This window comes from Trematomus bernacchii, unplaced genomic scaffold (assembly GCF_902827165.1).
Source record: "Trematomus bernacchii unplaced genomic scaffold, fTreBer1.1, whole genome shotgun sequence".
In the NCBI taxonomy this organism is placed as follows: domain Eukaryota; kingdom Metazoa; phylum Chordata; class Actinopteri; order Perciformes; family Nototheniidae; genus Trematomus; species Trematomus bernacchii.
Window position 1 is genome coordinate 1,921,064 of NW_022987550.1, and position 13,205 is coordinate 1,934,268.

The 13,205-nt window shown below is 42.2% G+C and overlaps 1 protein-coding gene across 1 annotated transcript; it reads left to right on the plus strand.

Annotated features, from left to right (window-relative positions):
* Nucleotides 1–2,677: 2,677 nt before the first annotated feature.
* LOC117477014 (protein NLRC3-like) lies at nt 2,678–12,508 on the plus strand (the record flags this gene model as incomplete). Its single annotated transcript, XM_034123712.1, has 14 exons — nt 2,678–4,290; nt 4,787–4,960; nt 5,389–5,559; nt 6,382–6,555; nt 7,325–7,487; nt 7,746–7,756; nt 7,931–7,971; nt 8,089–8,129; nt 8,574–8,620; nt 9,019–9,233; nt 10,110–10,369; nt 11,622–11,738; nt 11,858–11,999; nt 12,417–12,508. Coding segments are annotated over 14 exons (3,261 nt in total), but the record flags the coding sequence as incomplete, so codon positions are not given.
* Between the last annotated feature and the right edge of the window lie 697 nt (nt 12,509–13,205).

Here is a 13,205-nt window from a genome sequence, read left to right on the forward strand (position 1 = left end):
TCAGAGTTACATAACATGTAACAGCCCAGCGCAGTCAAAATGGAGAGCAGCCTGCCTGAAGTCTGACTGATTTGGTGTGTGTGTGTGTGTGTGTGTGTGTGTGTGTGTGTGTGTGTGTGTGTGTGTGTGTGTGTGTGTGTGTGTGTGTGTGTGTGTGTGTGTGTGTGTGTGTGTGTGTGTGTGTGTGTGTGTGTGTGTGTGTGTGTGTGTGTGTGTGTGTGTGTGTGTGTGTGTGTGTGTGTGTGTGTGTGTGTGTGTGTGTGTGTGTGTGTGTGTGTGTGTGTGTGTGTGTGTGTGTGTGTGTGTGTGTGTGTGTGTGTGTGTGTGTGTGTGTGTGTGTGTGTGTGTGTGTGTGTGTGTGTGTGTGTGTGTGTGTGTGTGTGTGTGTGTGTGTGTGTGTGTGTGTGTGTGTGATGAACTAATGATGTGCAAAACATGTGTTGTTTCCACAGAAGGAGGGCAGAGTCTCCAGTCCCCAGCTGTCTATCTATGAAGAGTGACCGGTCTGAAGAGGAACCTCCAGACTTCAGAGATGAACTCAGACAGGAAGTACGAGTCTGTTTCTACTGTAACCTGACCTCAAGAAGATTCAGATTTTATATATAATCGTATAATCTAAACTGTTCTTTCATAATTACATGAGTGCAGTAGAGTACAGACACTCTGTAGAATGAAGTACAGAAATGCAGTAGATTAGAGTAAAGATTTGCAGTAAAGTACAAAAAGAAAGGCAGTAGAGAACTAAGTAAACTACTCCAGTAAAATAACACTCTCTCTCCACATGTAGGACCTCTGGTTAAGCAAATCAAATACAAACATGTCAAAAAGCATTAAAGTTCAGTCAACAAGGACGAAGAGGACAGTTAACAATATGTTAGGATATTTCAATATGCTATTATATTATCAATGTATCAGTGTTATGACATGTTCTTAAAATCACAATAATACTTGAAACAATATAAATCTTCCAACAAATGAGTTGACTACCTCAGCATCTTTTTCAGACGTATTTGAAGAGGTTTATTAATAATAGTAATAACCTGGTGAGCTGGTTGTGTTTAGCATTAGCAGATGTAACTGATTACATGTAGAGTCAATACAAAGACACACATGTGTACCTGGCAACACGAATGAAGTGAAGAAGCAACATTCATATCCCCCGTGTATTCACACAACTTGAAAAGTTACAACTTGAGTGTAAAGTTTGTGATGCTCTGTTACAAAAACAGTGTTGAGATTCTGCTCCTGTCGTCACTGACATGCTGAGATCAATCAGAAGAGGGAACATCAGCACCCAGAGCTCTACAGCACCTCATATTCAATCAGGGTTATTCATGTACCTGGATAAACCAGAGACTGTCTGTGGTGCTAACAATATAATAGCTGCTGTTCTAATGACTGGATGGAGTTATTTTGAGTGTTGATGGATCAGCTACAATGTTAGCCTAGCCTAGCTTTAATCAAAGAGATCTCTATTCAGAAAACAAACATTTTAAAGTGTTTTGCTCGTTGTGTTGCAGACAGACCTGACGAAGCATTAACTCTCGCTTTTTACAAATCACTATCATTACATTGTTATTTCGGCATCCTTTCCATATGTTTATTGAAATGTATTCACAGCAAATGCAATGTAAATTTGGTTCAAAGTGCTAAAGTGTACCAGATTAATTCAGCTGATGTTATGAATCCAGACACAAAGCTGTTTTGTTTCCTAATGATATGAATAACTAACCTCTATCTACCTTATCATGATGAAATATAATCTAATTATAATTTAAATATGAAACTAGAATTTGCCACATTGTTGTACCTTTGGTGAGAATCAGCTCCACTAATGTAAAGTGCTGTAAAGGATGTGTTCATCTCCACAGAGGGAAGAGGAAGAGTGGTGTTCCTGTGGAGCAGCAGCTGTCCAGCTGTGCTCTGTGTCAGGACGTCCTGAAGGATCCAGTCTCTACCAGCTGTGGACACTGGTTCTGCAGAGAGTGCATCGCCTCATACTGGGAGCAGCTTCCTCCATCAGGAGACTCCTGCTGTCCTCAGTGTGGAGAAAGATGGAGCATTTTACAAAGTAAGAGGCAGAACACGTGCAGCCTCTTTACCGCCGTCTGGGTGCTGGGTGTCTGCTCTTCTATAGAAACACTGTGTCATCTGATCCCTTCTTCAAAGCTTTGGTTTTAAAGTGTGTACACACATATTTCACGTGGGACAGCAGTGTTTCCTTAAAAAACACTTTCTGTCTTACTCAGACAATACTACATTAGCCCAGCACTTATATAACATTTACGTATGATAGTATAAATATCTGGCAGCTAGTATTTGTGGTTCCTTCTGGAGTCTTCATGTCCAGGATTCTTTTGTGTTGTAAAGTATAGACATTAAAATGTTTTATAAAAATCATGACATTTAAAACCCTGACTGTTCAGATGCTCAAAAGCATTTTCCTGATCCTCTCGTGTTTCCTTCTCTTCCAGCAGATAGTGGTCTGAAGAAGGTTTTAGATGAACATAGGCTCAGTCTGAGGAGGAGATGTGAACGTGTGACAGAAGGAACTGATCAAAGTGAAACCCTCCTCAACAGGATCTTCACTGAGCTCTACATCACACAAGGCCAGAGTGAAGAGGTTAATACCCAACATGAGGTGAGGCAGCTGGAGACAGCTTCCAAGAAAGAGACCCTCCATGAAACTCCAATCAAGTGCCAGGACATCTTTAAAGCCTTACCTGACCAACAGACTCTCATCAGAGCGGTCCTGACCAACGGAGTCGCTGGAGTTGGAAAAACCTTCTCAGTGCAGAAGTTCACTCTGGACTGGGCCGAGGGTTTGGAAAACCAAGATGTCAGTCTGGTGATCCCGCTCTCCTTCAGGGAGCTGAACCTGATCAAAGGTGAGCAGTACAGTCTTCTCAGGCTGCTCCATGTTTTCCATCCAACCTTACAGAAGGTCACAGCAGAGCAGCTGGCTGTCTGCAAAGTGCTGCTCATCTTTGACGGCCTGGATGAAAGCAGACTTTCTCTGGACTTCAGAAACAATGAGGTTGTGTCTGATGTCTCACAGCAGTCCTCAGTCAACGTGCTGCTGACAAACCTCATCAGGGGGAAGCTGCTTCCCTCGGCTCTCGTCTGGATAACTTCCAGACCTGCAGCGGCCAATCAGATCCCTCCTGAGTGTGTGGACAGGGTAACAGAAGTACGAGGCTTCACTGACGCCCAGAAGGAGGAGTACTTCAGGAAGAGATCGAGTGATGAAGACCTGTCCAGCAGAATCATCTCTCACATCAAGAGCTCCAGGAGCCTCCACATCATGTGTCTGATCCCAGTCTTCTGCTGGATCACTGCTGCAGTTCTGGACCACATGTTGACTACAGACCAGAGAGGAGAGCTGCCCCAGACCCTCACTGACATGTACTCACACTTCCTGCTGGTCCAGACCAAGAGGAAGAAGCAGAAGTATGAAGCGGGACATGAGACGAGTCCACAGCAGCTGACGGAGGCTGACAGGGAAGTTCTTCTGAAGCTGGGGAGGCTGGCGTTTGAACATCTGGAGAAAGGAGACATCATGTTCTACCAAGAAGACCTGCAGCGCTGTGGTCTTGGTGTCACCGAGGCCTTGGTGCACTCAGGAGTTTGCACAGAGATCTTCAAAAGAGAGAGTTTGATCTTCCAGAAAACAGTCTACTGCTTTGTTCATCTGAGCATTCAGGAGTTTCTGGCTGCAGTCTACTTGTTCCACTGTTACACCAACAGAGACACAGAGGTACTGAAGGACTTCGTGCAGGGAGACTGGGCCGATGAGAACAGTAAAAACAGTGATCAGGATTACCAGTCCCTGGATGACTTCCTGAAGGGAGCCATGGAGAAATCCCTCCAAAGTGAAAATGGCCATCTGGACCTGTTTGTCCGCTTTCTCCACGGCCTCTCTCTGGAGTCCAACCAGAGACTGTTAGGAGGCCTGCTGGGTCGCACGGACAACAGTCCAGAAATCATCCAGAGAGCCATCAGCAACCTGAAGGAGATGAGCAGTGATGAAATCTCTCCTGACAGGATGATCAACATCTTCCACTGTCTGACAGAGATGAAGGACTACTCAGTACATCAGGAGATCACAGAGTTCCTGAAGTCAAAGAACAGATCAGAGAAGAAACTCTCTGTGATCCACTGCTCTGCTCTGGCCTACATGCTGCAGATGTCAGAGGAGGTTCTGGATGAGTTGGACCTGATGAAGTACCACACATCAGAGGAGGGACGACGGAGACTGATTCCAGCTGTGAGGAACTGCAGGAAGGCCAAGTAAGTCCAGATGTGATTAGCTTTATAAATTGATGTGGATCAGAAGTTTATTTCTTCAAATAAACACTATAAAATGTTTCATGTTAAATACTCTGAGAGCAAAATTAAATGATCCAGTTATTCTATTTATATATTGTGACATTTTAACATTGTTTTCTTTTCTTCACATCATTTTGAGTGATGGAGGCGACATGTCAAACACATGAAGGACTTTAGAGGTTTTATCAGAGCAGCATGTGATCACAACATACAGCAGTATTTACAGTTATTGGTGAAAGCAGTTATTAATATATCATTGCAGTTTCTTAAACATGAAATCAGATCTGTTTTTACCACAATGCTTAAGAGTTTAAAATAATGTCTGACAGGCTGACAATGAATAAAAAAAACTCTATTATTAAATTAAATGTTCATAATATGTTAAAAGTTGTTCCATTTCAAATTCAGTAAGTTAATTAAATGTTTCCTCTGTTTTTATATATATGTGTCATTATAGACTTTCTAGCTGTGGACTCTCAGAGACTGAATGTGAAGTCGTGGCCTCAGCTCTGAAGTCTGACCCCTCTCATCTGAGAGATCTGGACCTGAGTCACAACGAGCTGCAGGATTCAGGAGTGGAGCTGCTGAGTTCTGGACTAAAGAGTCCAAACTGCAGACTGGAGGCTCTCAGGTCAGTTCACTGACTGCAGTTCATACAGATCTGTTTGTATTTATGATTTTCAGAATTTGCCTGAAGATATTTTAATGCTTTTATTTATTTCTGTATTTCCAAATGGAAATGGAATCCAAACTTTAAGAATAACAAAGATCAGAGAAGGTGAATGTGTGACGGAGAGTGTTTGAGCTTCCACAGACTCACTCTGTGCTCCATGAGTCAGTGGAGATGCTGTCAGTACTGATGAGCTCTGAGGGAGATGAAGGAGTTGTTAAACATCTGATGAGAGAAACTGCTGCAGAGAGTTCCAGATGATCAGGGATTTGTTTCTACATCATTGCTGACGTTAAAGCATTGTTCAGCTCTGATCAGATTATTAAACCTTGAGTTATTTCAAACAGGAACATTGTTTTCTAAAGTTACATCATGTTTTCTTTATTCAGACTGATGAGCTGCAGTTTGTCAGAGATCAGCTGTTCTGCTCTGATCTCAGCTCTGAAGTCCAACATCCATCTGAGAGATCTGGACCTGAGTTGGAACGCTCTGCTGGATTCAGGAGTGGAGCTGCTGAGAGATCTTCTGGAGATTCCAGACTGCAGACTGAAGACTCTCGGGTCAGTTCACTGACTCTCTGTTACTGCTGGAGATCTCATGTGTTTCATTAACAGTTGAACCTAATGCTTGAACAACCACACATGTGTATATGTCGTTGTGAGGGTTTTCCTGCTCACCCAGTTAAAAAGGACAGAAGGAGAGGAAGGCTTGCTTAAAAGAAAGCTTTATTGACTGGCCACAGCTTGCAAACAATACATCAATACTTTAGGAAACAGACAGAACACTGCTGCCAGTGACAGGCTTTCTTGGGGCAAGTCATTCTGCCCCCAGGACCCAGACCAAGAGACAAGAACCAGGTCACTGACATGCTTTACTGTTCACCTGGTTACCTGATCCTTGTCCAGCTGTCTGGAGCCACCCCCATCCCTCCAGCAGCCGGCGCTCTAACCACACCCCACTGCCACAGTCCTTTTGTTCATATTCTTATTTTTCTTGTACTACATTTAGTCTGCAGTCATAAAAGTTGACTGTTTCTTCAAATATATATGTTAGATATCCACTGTTAGTTGTTAAAGTAAATGTATGTTGTCTTTAGTAAATGGTCACATCTGAATAAAGAAGTTCATCTGAACTAATATTAGTTTTACATTGATCTCTGAAGCATACATGTTTTTCTTGCTTCCCATTGATTTCAATGTTTTCACAGATAATAAACAGAAGGCTGATATTATGATGATCCACAATAACAGAATGACAGTCACTGTAATTCAGGGAAAAGCTCATTGATTAGGAGACAGGAATGTTGAGCTACACTTAATAAACCTGAACATCTGATTGGATTATAAACAGATTTTCATCCTCATCATGTTTTCTTTATTCAGACTGGGGAGCTGCAGTTTGTCAGAGATCAGCTGTTCTGCTCTGATCTCAGCTCTGAAGTCCAACCACTCCCATCTGAGAGATCTGGACCTGACTGACAACGATCTGCAGGATTCAGATGTGGAGCTGCTGAGAGATCTTCTGGAGAGCCCAGACTGCAGACTGGAGACTCTCGGGTCAGTTCTCCATCTGTAAATTGTGTGCTGAGATGAATCTGTGAGAGTTGTGTTGACTCTGAGCTGCAGACATCAGGCTGATCTCACTCTGATCCTCACTGAGCATCTTAATGCTAGAGTTGCATAATGCAATGTTGATCTTTACATTTAAATATAACAACAAAAAACCTTCACTGCAGAATTCACTCTGAACCTTTTAAACAGCTGAAATTCATCTTGTATTCTCCATCATGATTTTAACAAATGATATAAAATACAATAATTAAATAATTATATTAAAACTATCCAACACTAACAAGTATGTTCAGTTGTTGCTGTTTCCAACATGTTCCTGAAGCTACATGATGCTCATACTGACTGAATAGTTTACTCTGAAGATGCTGTGATTTGATGACTCCACTGTTCCTAAAATACATATTCTGGATGTTTTTCTTCACATTTAAAATTCATCCAGAATTGTGATCTTTGTAAACGTTGTGATCTTGAGTTGAATCAGTTTCTGTGGTTTGTATTTGTCTGGCTGCACATCATGAGTTAGTGTAGATGGAGCAGAGCTTCAGATGTGAAGTCTCCTCGTTTTATTGAAGTAGAAGCACGTTGTCTTTAATATTAATGAGAGCTCTTTTCCTCTTTCTGTATCTTACAGTTTTTAACCTGTTTGGAGTTTCCACTTTCTGACCTTCTTCAGCTCTGAGCAGATTATTAAACATTGAGTTATTTCCAACGGGAACATTGTTTACTAAAGTTACATCATGTTCTCTTTATTCAGACTGGGGGGCTGCAGTTTGTCAGAGATCAGCTGTTCTGCTCTGGCCTCAGCTCTGAAGTCCAACATCCATCTGAGAGAGCTGGACCTGAGAGGCAACGATCTGCAGGATTCAGATGAGAAGCTGCTGAGAGATCTTCTGGAGAGTCCAGACTGCAGACTGGAGACTATCAGGTCAGTAAGGGGTCTCTGCTGGTTCAGCAGTATTGTATTAAACACAGGGAGGTGTTTCTCTCTCTGGGGAATCACAACAGATCAGTGATGTTACCCACTGACTGCAGGCTCTTCCATAAACGATATATTGTAAGCTGAAAATGCAAAGCCACGTTTAGTTAATTAGTAACTTTCTAACAGACATATAGGATTTTACAGAAGAGTGGAAAAGGTTTTCTGTTTTGTTTCCTGTCATGTTTTTAGTTTCTAGCCTAATGAGCAGTTACTTCCTCTGATGCAGCTGAGAGCTGTGGCAGTCAGTCGTAGTGTTTGCAGAGAAGATATGATGGGATGTAAAGCATGAGATCAGTCAGGACTCTGAAGCTGACTCACTCAAAGAACAAACACTTATTTTAAACTTTATCCAAAACTGTTGGATTGTGTTCATCCCTGCAGGATCGATGATGAGACGATCAGAGCCAAGATCCAGAAGACCTGTGAGTACTGAAACCATATCCTCCATTCATCAAACTATTGTACATTAAATCTGTTATAGAAGAATTATTATTATAGTTTTATTATTATTGTTCTCTGTCCCCACCTCTCTCCATCAGGTGACTCCGATGTGGAACAGGAAGTGAAGACAGACAGAAAGGTGAGAGAGGAGCAGTTGTACAGAGTGAAGTATATTTATTTCACCACTGAATGAAATATAATGATTAGGGCTGTCAAGTTAAATGCACTAACGCTCGCAATTTATCTAGAAACCTGAAAAATATCCACGCCCCAATGTGCTGTGATTGGCTGTTGCTGTGATTGGCTGGCAATACTGTGCTGTGATTGGCTGGTACTACTGTGCTGTGATTGGCTGGTAATACCGTGCTGTGATTGGCTGGTACTACTGTGCTGTGATTGGCTGGTACTGCTGTGACATGCTAACCCGTTAATAACCCGTTTGAAATTGACAATGAACTCAGATGATCCAGACACATTTGCTATTTTCAAATTGGTCTGAATATGTTGTGGAATTGTGGTTTGGTTTCATGAAGCTAGAACTTAACTTGATTTATATTAAAACAACTAACTTTGTTTGTTCCAGGCTCCTGAATCCTTCTCACCTGAACACACAACTGAGTCTTCATACAGGTAATCCTATAACATGACCAAACATTATTTTAAACACATAAAAAATAGATATTAATTTAATTGTGTTTGATTTCATGTCTTTCACCTTGAGGTATTGCATCCAATCTCTTTCCAACAGACGTAAATAAAATAATGCCTCTGTGTGTAGGAAGGATTGTTTTATTGTTCCAGTCTAGATCCTCGCTGGACTAGACATTTTGTTAATTTAATGAAAATGTGTTTACACACATTGTGATGCATGTGGACACATCTTCAGTGATGTTCCTGTAATCATCAGGTGTTTCAGATCTTTGAACAAACCCTCCTCCAGGTCAGACTCCAGCTGGATGAACACCTGTCAGTCAGAACACAGGCCAGTGAAGGCTTGTTGTAGTAACCTGTCCCCTGTGTGTCTACAGGTTCAGGTGTCCTGGTCCAGGTGAGTTCCAGTGTGCTTCGACTGGCCTGGTGTTCGTCATGGCTCAGGAGGCGGAGCTTCTGTACAGGACGGTCCCTTGGGATGAGAGCCTCCAATCAGCTGGCAAGATGCCAGCAGGGCCGCTGTTCGACGTGAAGAGTTCTGATGAAGCTGCCGTCTGCCAGCTCCACCTGCCACACAGTGAGACAGAGGAAGGTAAAGACATCTAGTGTTAACAAATACACTTATATAATGATTAGCACTTTATGCTATTCACTAGCGTTCAAGAGTTATAAAGCAGCTTTATTAAACTAGTTTAACAAATATAGCAACAGTATAATTCAGGCACCAAATCTGTTTCAAAAGAAGAAGAATTAAATTATTAAAACATCCATTTACCGTAGTCGATGTGTTGTATGACATCATTATTGAAGCATACGATGCAATGCAGCTCTAAATACTGAGTTAGTTTTTCTTTGGGCCCTCTGCAGTCTCCTCACTGTAATATTAAAGAGATTTAAACTGTGATTGGTCAGTCCACAGCATGCTCAGCTGCTAACAGTGCTAACTCAACGCTAACTCTCTGTTACTGTTGTGATGCTAAGCTAGCACTTTGATTAATTCTTACTTTGTTATTCATCTGTTGCTCTTTCTGCTCTTTACATTGTCAGTCTGGCTGAACCATGTACAAAACAAAACAACAGACAACAACATTTATAAATTAGACTTTCTACGCCCTGAAAGCTTTAGAAAACTCTTCACACATCTAGAGAATCACTCAGACATGAGACCGGACACAGTCAAGCTGTTCTGGCAGCAGATTACAAACATTTCAGCAGTCTTGTGAATAAAGAAGAATTAATAAAGTGTATGCATAACAGCAAATGCTCACATCCAGAAAGATCACAGGGGGCGGAACAATAATGAAACATTAGAATAAAAGGTGGAGGATATAAACTGGTACATCCTAGTGAGGCTCCAAAGGGAATGACATTAGATGAACATTAGCTCTGAACTAAAGTGGTGTGACATTGAATATGATGAAGCTGTTTCAGCAGCAATGCAACAGATGACCAGCTCTTTGCTCCACAGCGCTGCTCCTGGACGGCCTGTTGTCTGTCGTCCACATCACTGATGAAGGCCTGAGCATCTTGGAGCCGCTGGAGGTCACACACACTCACGTGGTGCTGAAGGTGCCTCACCTCTCTCTCTTTGGCCTGGTCTGGGATCTCTTTAAAAGGTGTCTACTTCAGCGGGTAAAGGGCAAGATTCTGGTGTTCCTACGACCCCCGGTCAGAGAGGAGCAAATACTGGATGTACATCTGCTGCTGAAAAACGTCCCCAAGAAGGAGGTAAGGCCATGTGCTCACCATCAGACTAAACACTGGTTTTAAACCACAGCTGTTTCCACACACACTGCTCCTCTTCTCAAACCTTCTCGTGCTGGGAGAAGAATAAGATCTATCTGAACTGTAAATCTACAGATCGCTCTTTGTGGTTCTGTATGATTCTCTCTCAGCATGTCTTTCTGTCTGCGGAAACTGATGGCATTAATGTTAAACACATCACACAGAGCTGAAAGACCTGCTGAGATGAATCACTGCATATATATGTTCTGATTATGGTATCAAATTTGATGTTAAATACAATGCTAAGAAGAGCGCTGTAATGATCTGCAGAGCAAAAGGGGAGAAGAACCTTGGTTTTCCAATAGTCTATCTGTCAGGGCAGGTGCTGTCTGTTTGCTGTAACACTAAGTATCTGGGACACATCATTACAGATGAAATGGCTGATGATGATGACATGTATAGACAGCGGCGTGTCTTATATACACAAGCTAACATGTTTAAAATTCTCTTGGTGTTCAGATAAGGTTAAGGTGAACCTCTTGAGAGCTTATTGTACTCCTCTCTATACTGCCCCCTTGTGGGTCAAGTTTAAGAAGGCGAGCCTCCAGAAGCTCCAGGTTGCTTATAATGATTGTTTGTGTATACTGCTTATAAAACCCAGGTGGTGCAGTGCAAGTGAAATGTTTGTAATGCACGAGTCAACACGTTCCATGCTCTCTTGAGAAATCTGATGTACAAATTCATCTGTCGATTGAATGTTTCTCATAACTCTGTCATTATGCTGCTTTCAAATCCGTGTCTCAGTGCTGTACGCATGTTCAGTCACCTCTGTGGAAACATTGGTATAACTGCCTTTTTTTATTTATATTTGAGTGTTATATGTCTTTTAAAAAATGGACCAAGAGTCTCTTTAAATAAAGCTGATGATGATGATGAGTGCCAAGACAACGTGATCTCATCCCTACCAGCCACATTTTACAGCTTGGGCAGCAGCCTTTTGTGTTGTATAACTGACACAGACGGTTTGTGTTTTGGTTAACGTTGGAATAGCTTCTTCAATAGCTTAAGAATTAAAATAATCCATTTTTAATATTCCTTTACAAAGGCAATATATACTTATAATTATGTTGTGATTGATTGTATATCTCATCACTTTGTGGAGCAGGTCTGTCAACGTTTGTTGTTGTTTAATATGATCTTTAAATAAAGTTGCCTTGACTATCTGAGCATAACTAAAGTTACTCTGTTACTGAAGGTTGCTGATCAACACAAACGTGCTGAGAACATCACAATCTCCTCCAGCTGTGAGCTGGAACTGTTTACAGATTACAGTGTGTACTGTGAACCTGAGGGCTTCTTCATTCAGCCTGAGGTGAGTCACTGATACTTCTCTAAAGAAACACAATGATCATTAACACACATGTATCTGCATGTGGATCCACAATCAGGAAAGAAACAGATACACTTTTAACTTCTGCTTCTGGTTTTCAGAGTAAAACATTTGAATCAAGTTTTGGACCAGATTACGATCCAACATTTCAAGTTTCCCTGAAGACGAGCACAGAGACAGTGGATTTGAAGGTCAAGGACCAAGGTGGAAACGTAGTGTGGAGTTATCTCGTGTCACTGGAAGGTAAAGACTCCACCTGAGCTCAGACCCAGTGATAGACTGATAACTCTAAAGCTCCATCTCATAGCCTTCTCTATTAAGGCTCCATGGCAGCGCATCATTACGACATTAAACACACAACCTGTAATGTTCTAAAACTATAGTAAAAACTAGTGTGGTGTGGTGGTGAAACAGCGTGGCATCATGGGAGATGTAGTCTTCTCATGCTTAAGTGGATTACGGCATTACAGGAGACCGTGATGAAACGTACTGTGTATACAGGTGTAGGAGTTTTTATACATTTGAATAAGGAAATGTTACATATTATAACTTTAAGTGAACAGAAATCCACCTCTGGGATTTTCGAGTTACTTTCATTTTTAAGAGATCTGTTTAATTGATTGTTGGTTAACAAAAGTATTTTCCCTGTTTATCTACCAGGTCCAAGAAATGAATTGTCCCAGAGAAATGTCCCAGCAGAGAGCAGAGTCCCAGCAGAGAGCAGAGTCCCAGCAGAGAGCAGAGTCCCAGCAGAGAGCAGAGTCCCAGCAGAGAGCAGAGTCCCAGCAGAGAGCAGAGTCCCAGCAGAGAGCAGAGTCCCAGCAGAGAGCAGAGTCCCAGCAGAGAGCAGAGTCCCTGCAGAGAGCAGAGTCTCAGCAGAGAGCAGATGGCTGCTCTCAGTTCGGGGAGAGTTTATTCAAAGAGTTTCTTCACCTCTCCTGAAGGACCTTTTGGATAAACTCTTGGAGTCTGGAGTGATCAGTGAATCTGAAATGGAGTCAGCTGGAAGCAAACTCCGAAGAGAGGGAGCACGAGAGGTGGTGGACACGGTGCGAAAAAAAGGAGTTAAAGCCAGCACAGTTCTGATCAAAGCTCTCAGAGAGCTGGACCCCCTTCTTTACGAAGAGCTCGACAAGCAAAACCTGTGTGAGAGTGTGAAAGCCCCTGCTCGTTCTGCATGTTGTCACTACCTGTAACTAGAGATGGGTGTCAGGTACTAAATTGTTACCGGTACCTGATTGGTCAGGTGATGTGGCCGTCTGACCGCCGTCAGCCAGCAGCGCAGACCCTAAAGCCACCTTTTCTTTCATTTGTTTTATACAAAAACAAATCTGAACATCATATGTTTTGAATACAAACCAATGGACATCAGGGGGGGGAGATATGTTATTAAAACACTGCAGAGCCCATACTGTGCCTGTTTACTTCCTGTCTGTCTTCTTCTGCTGT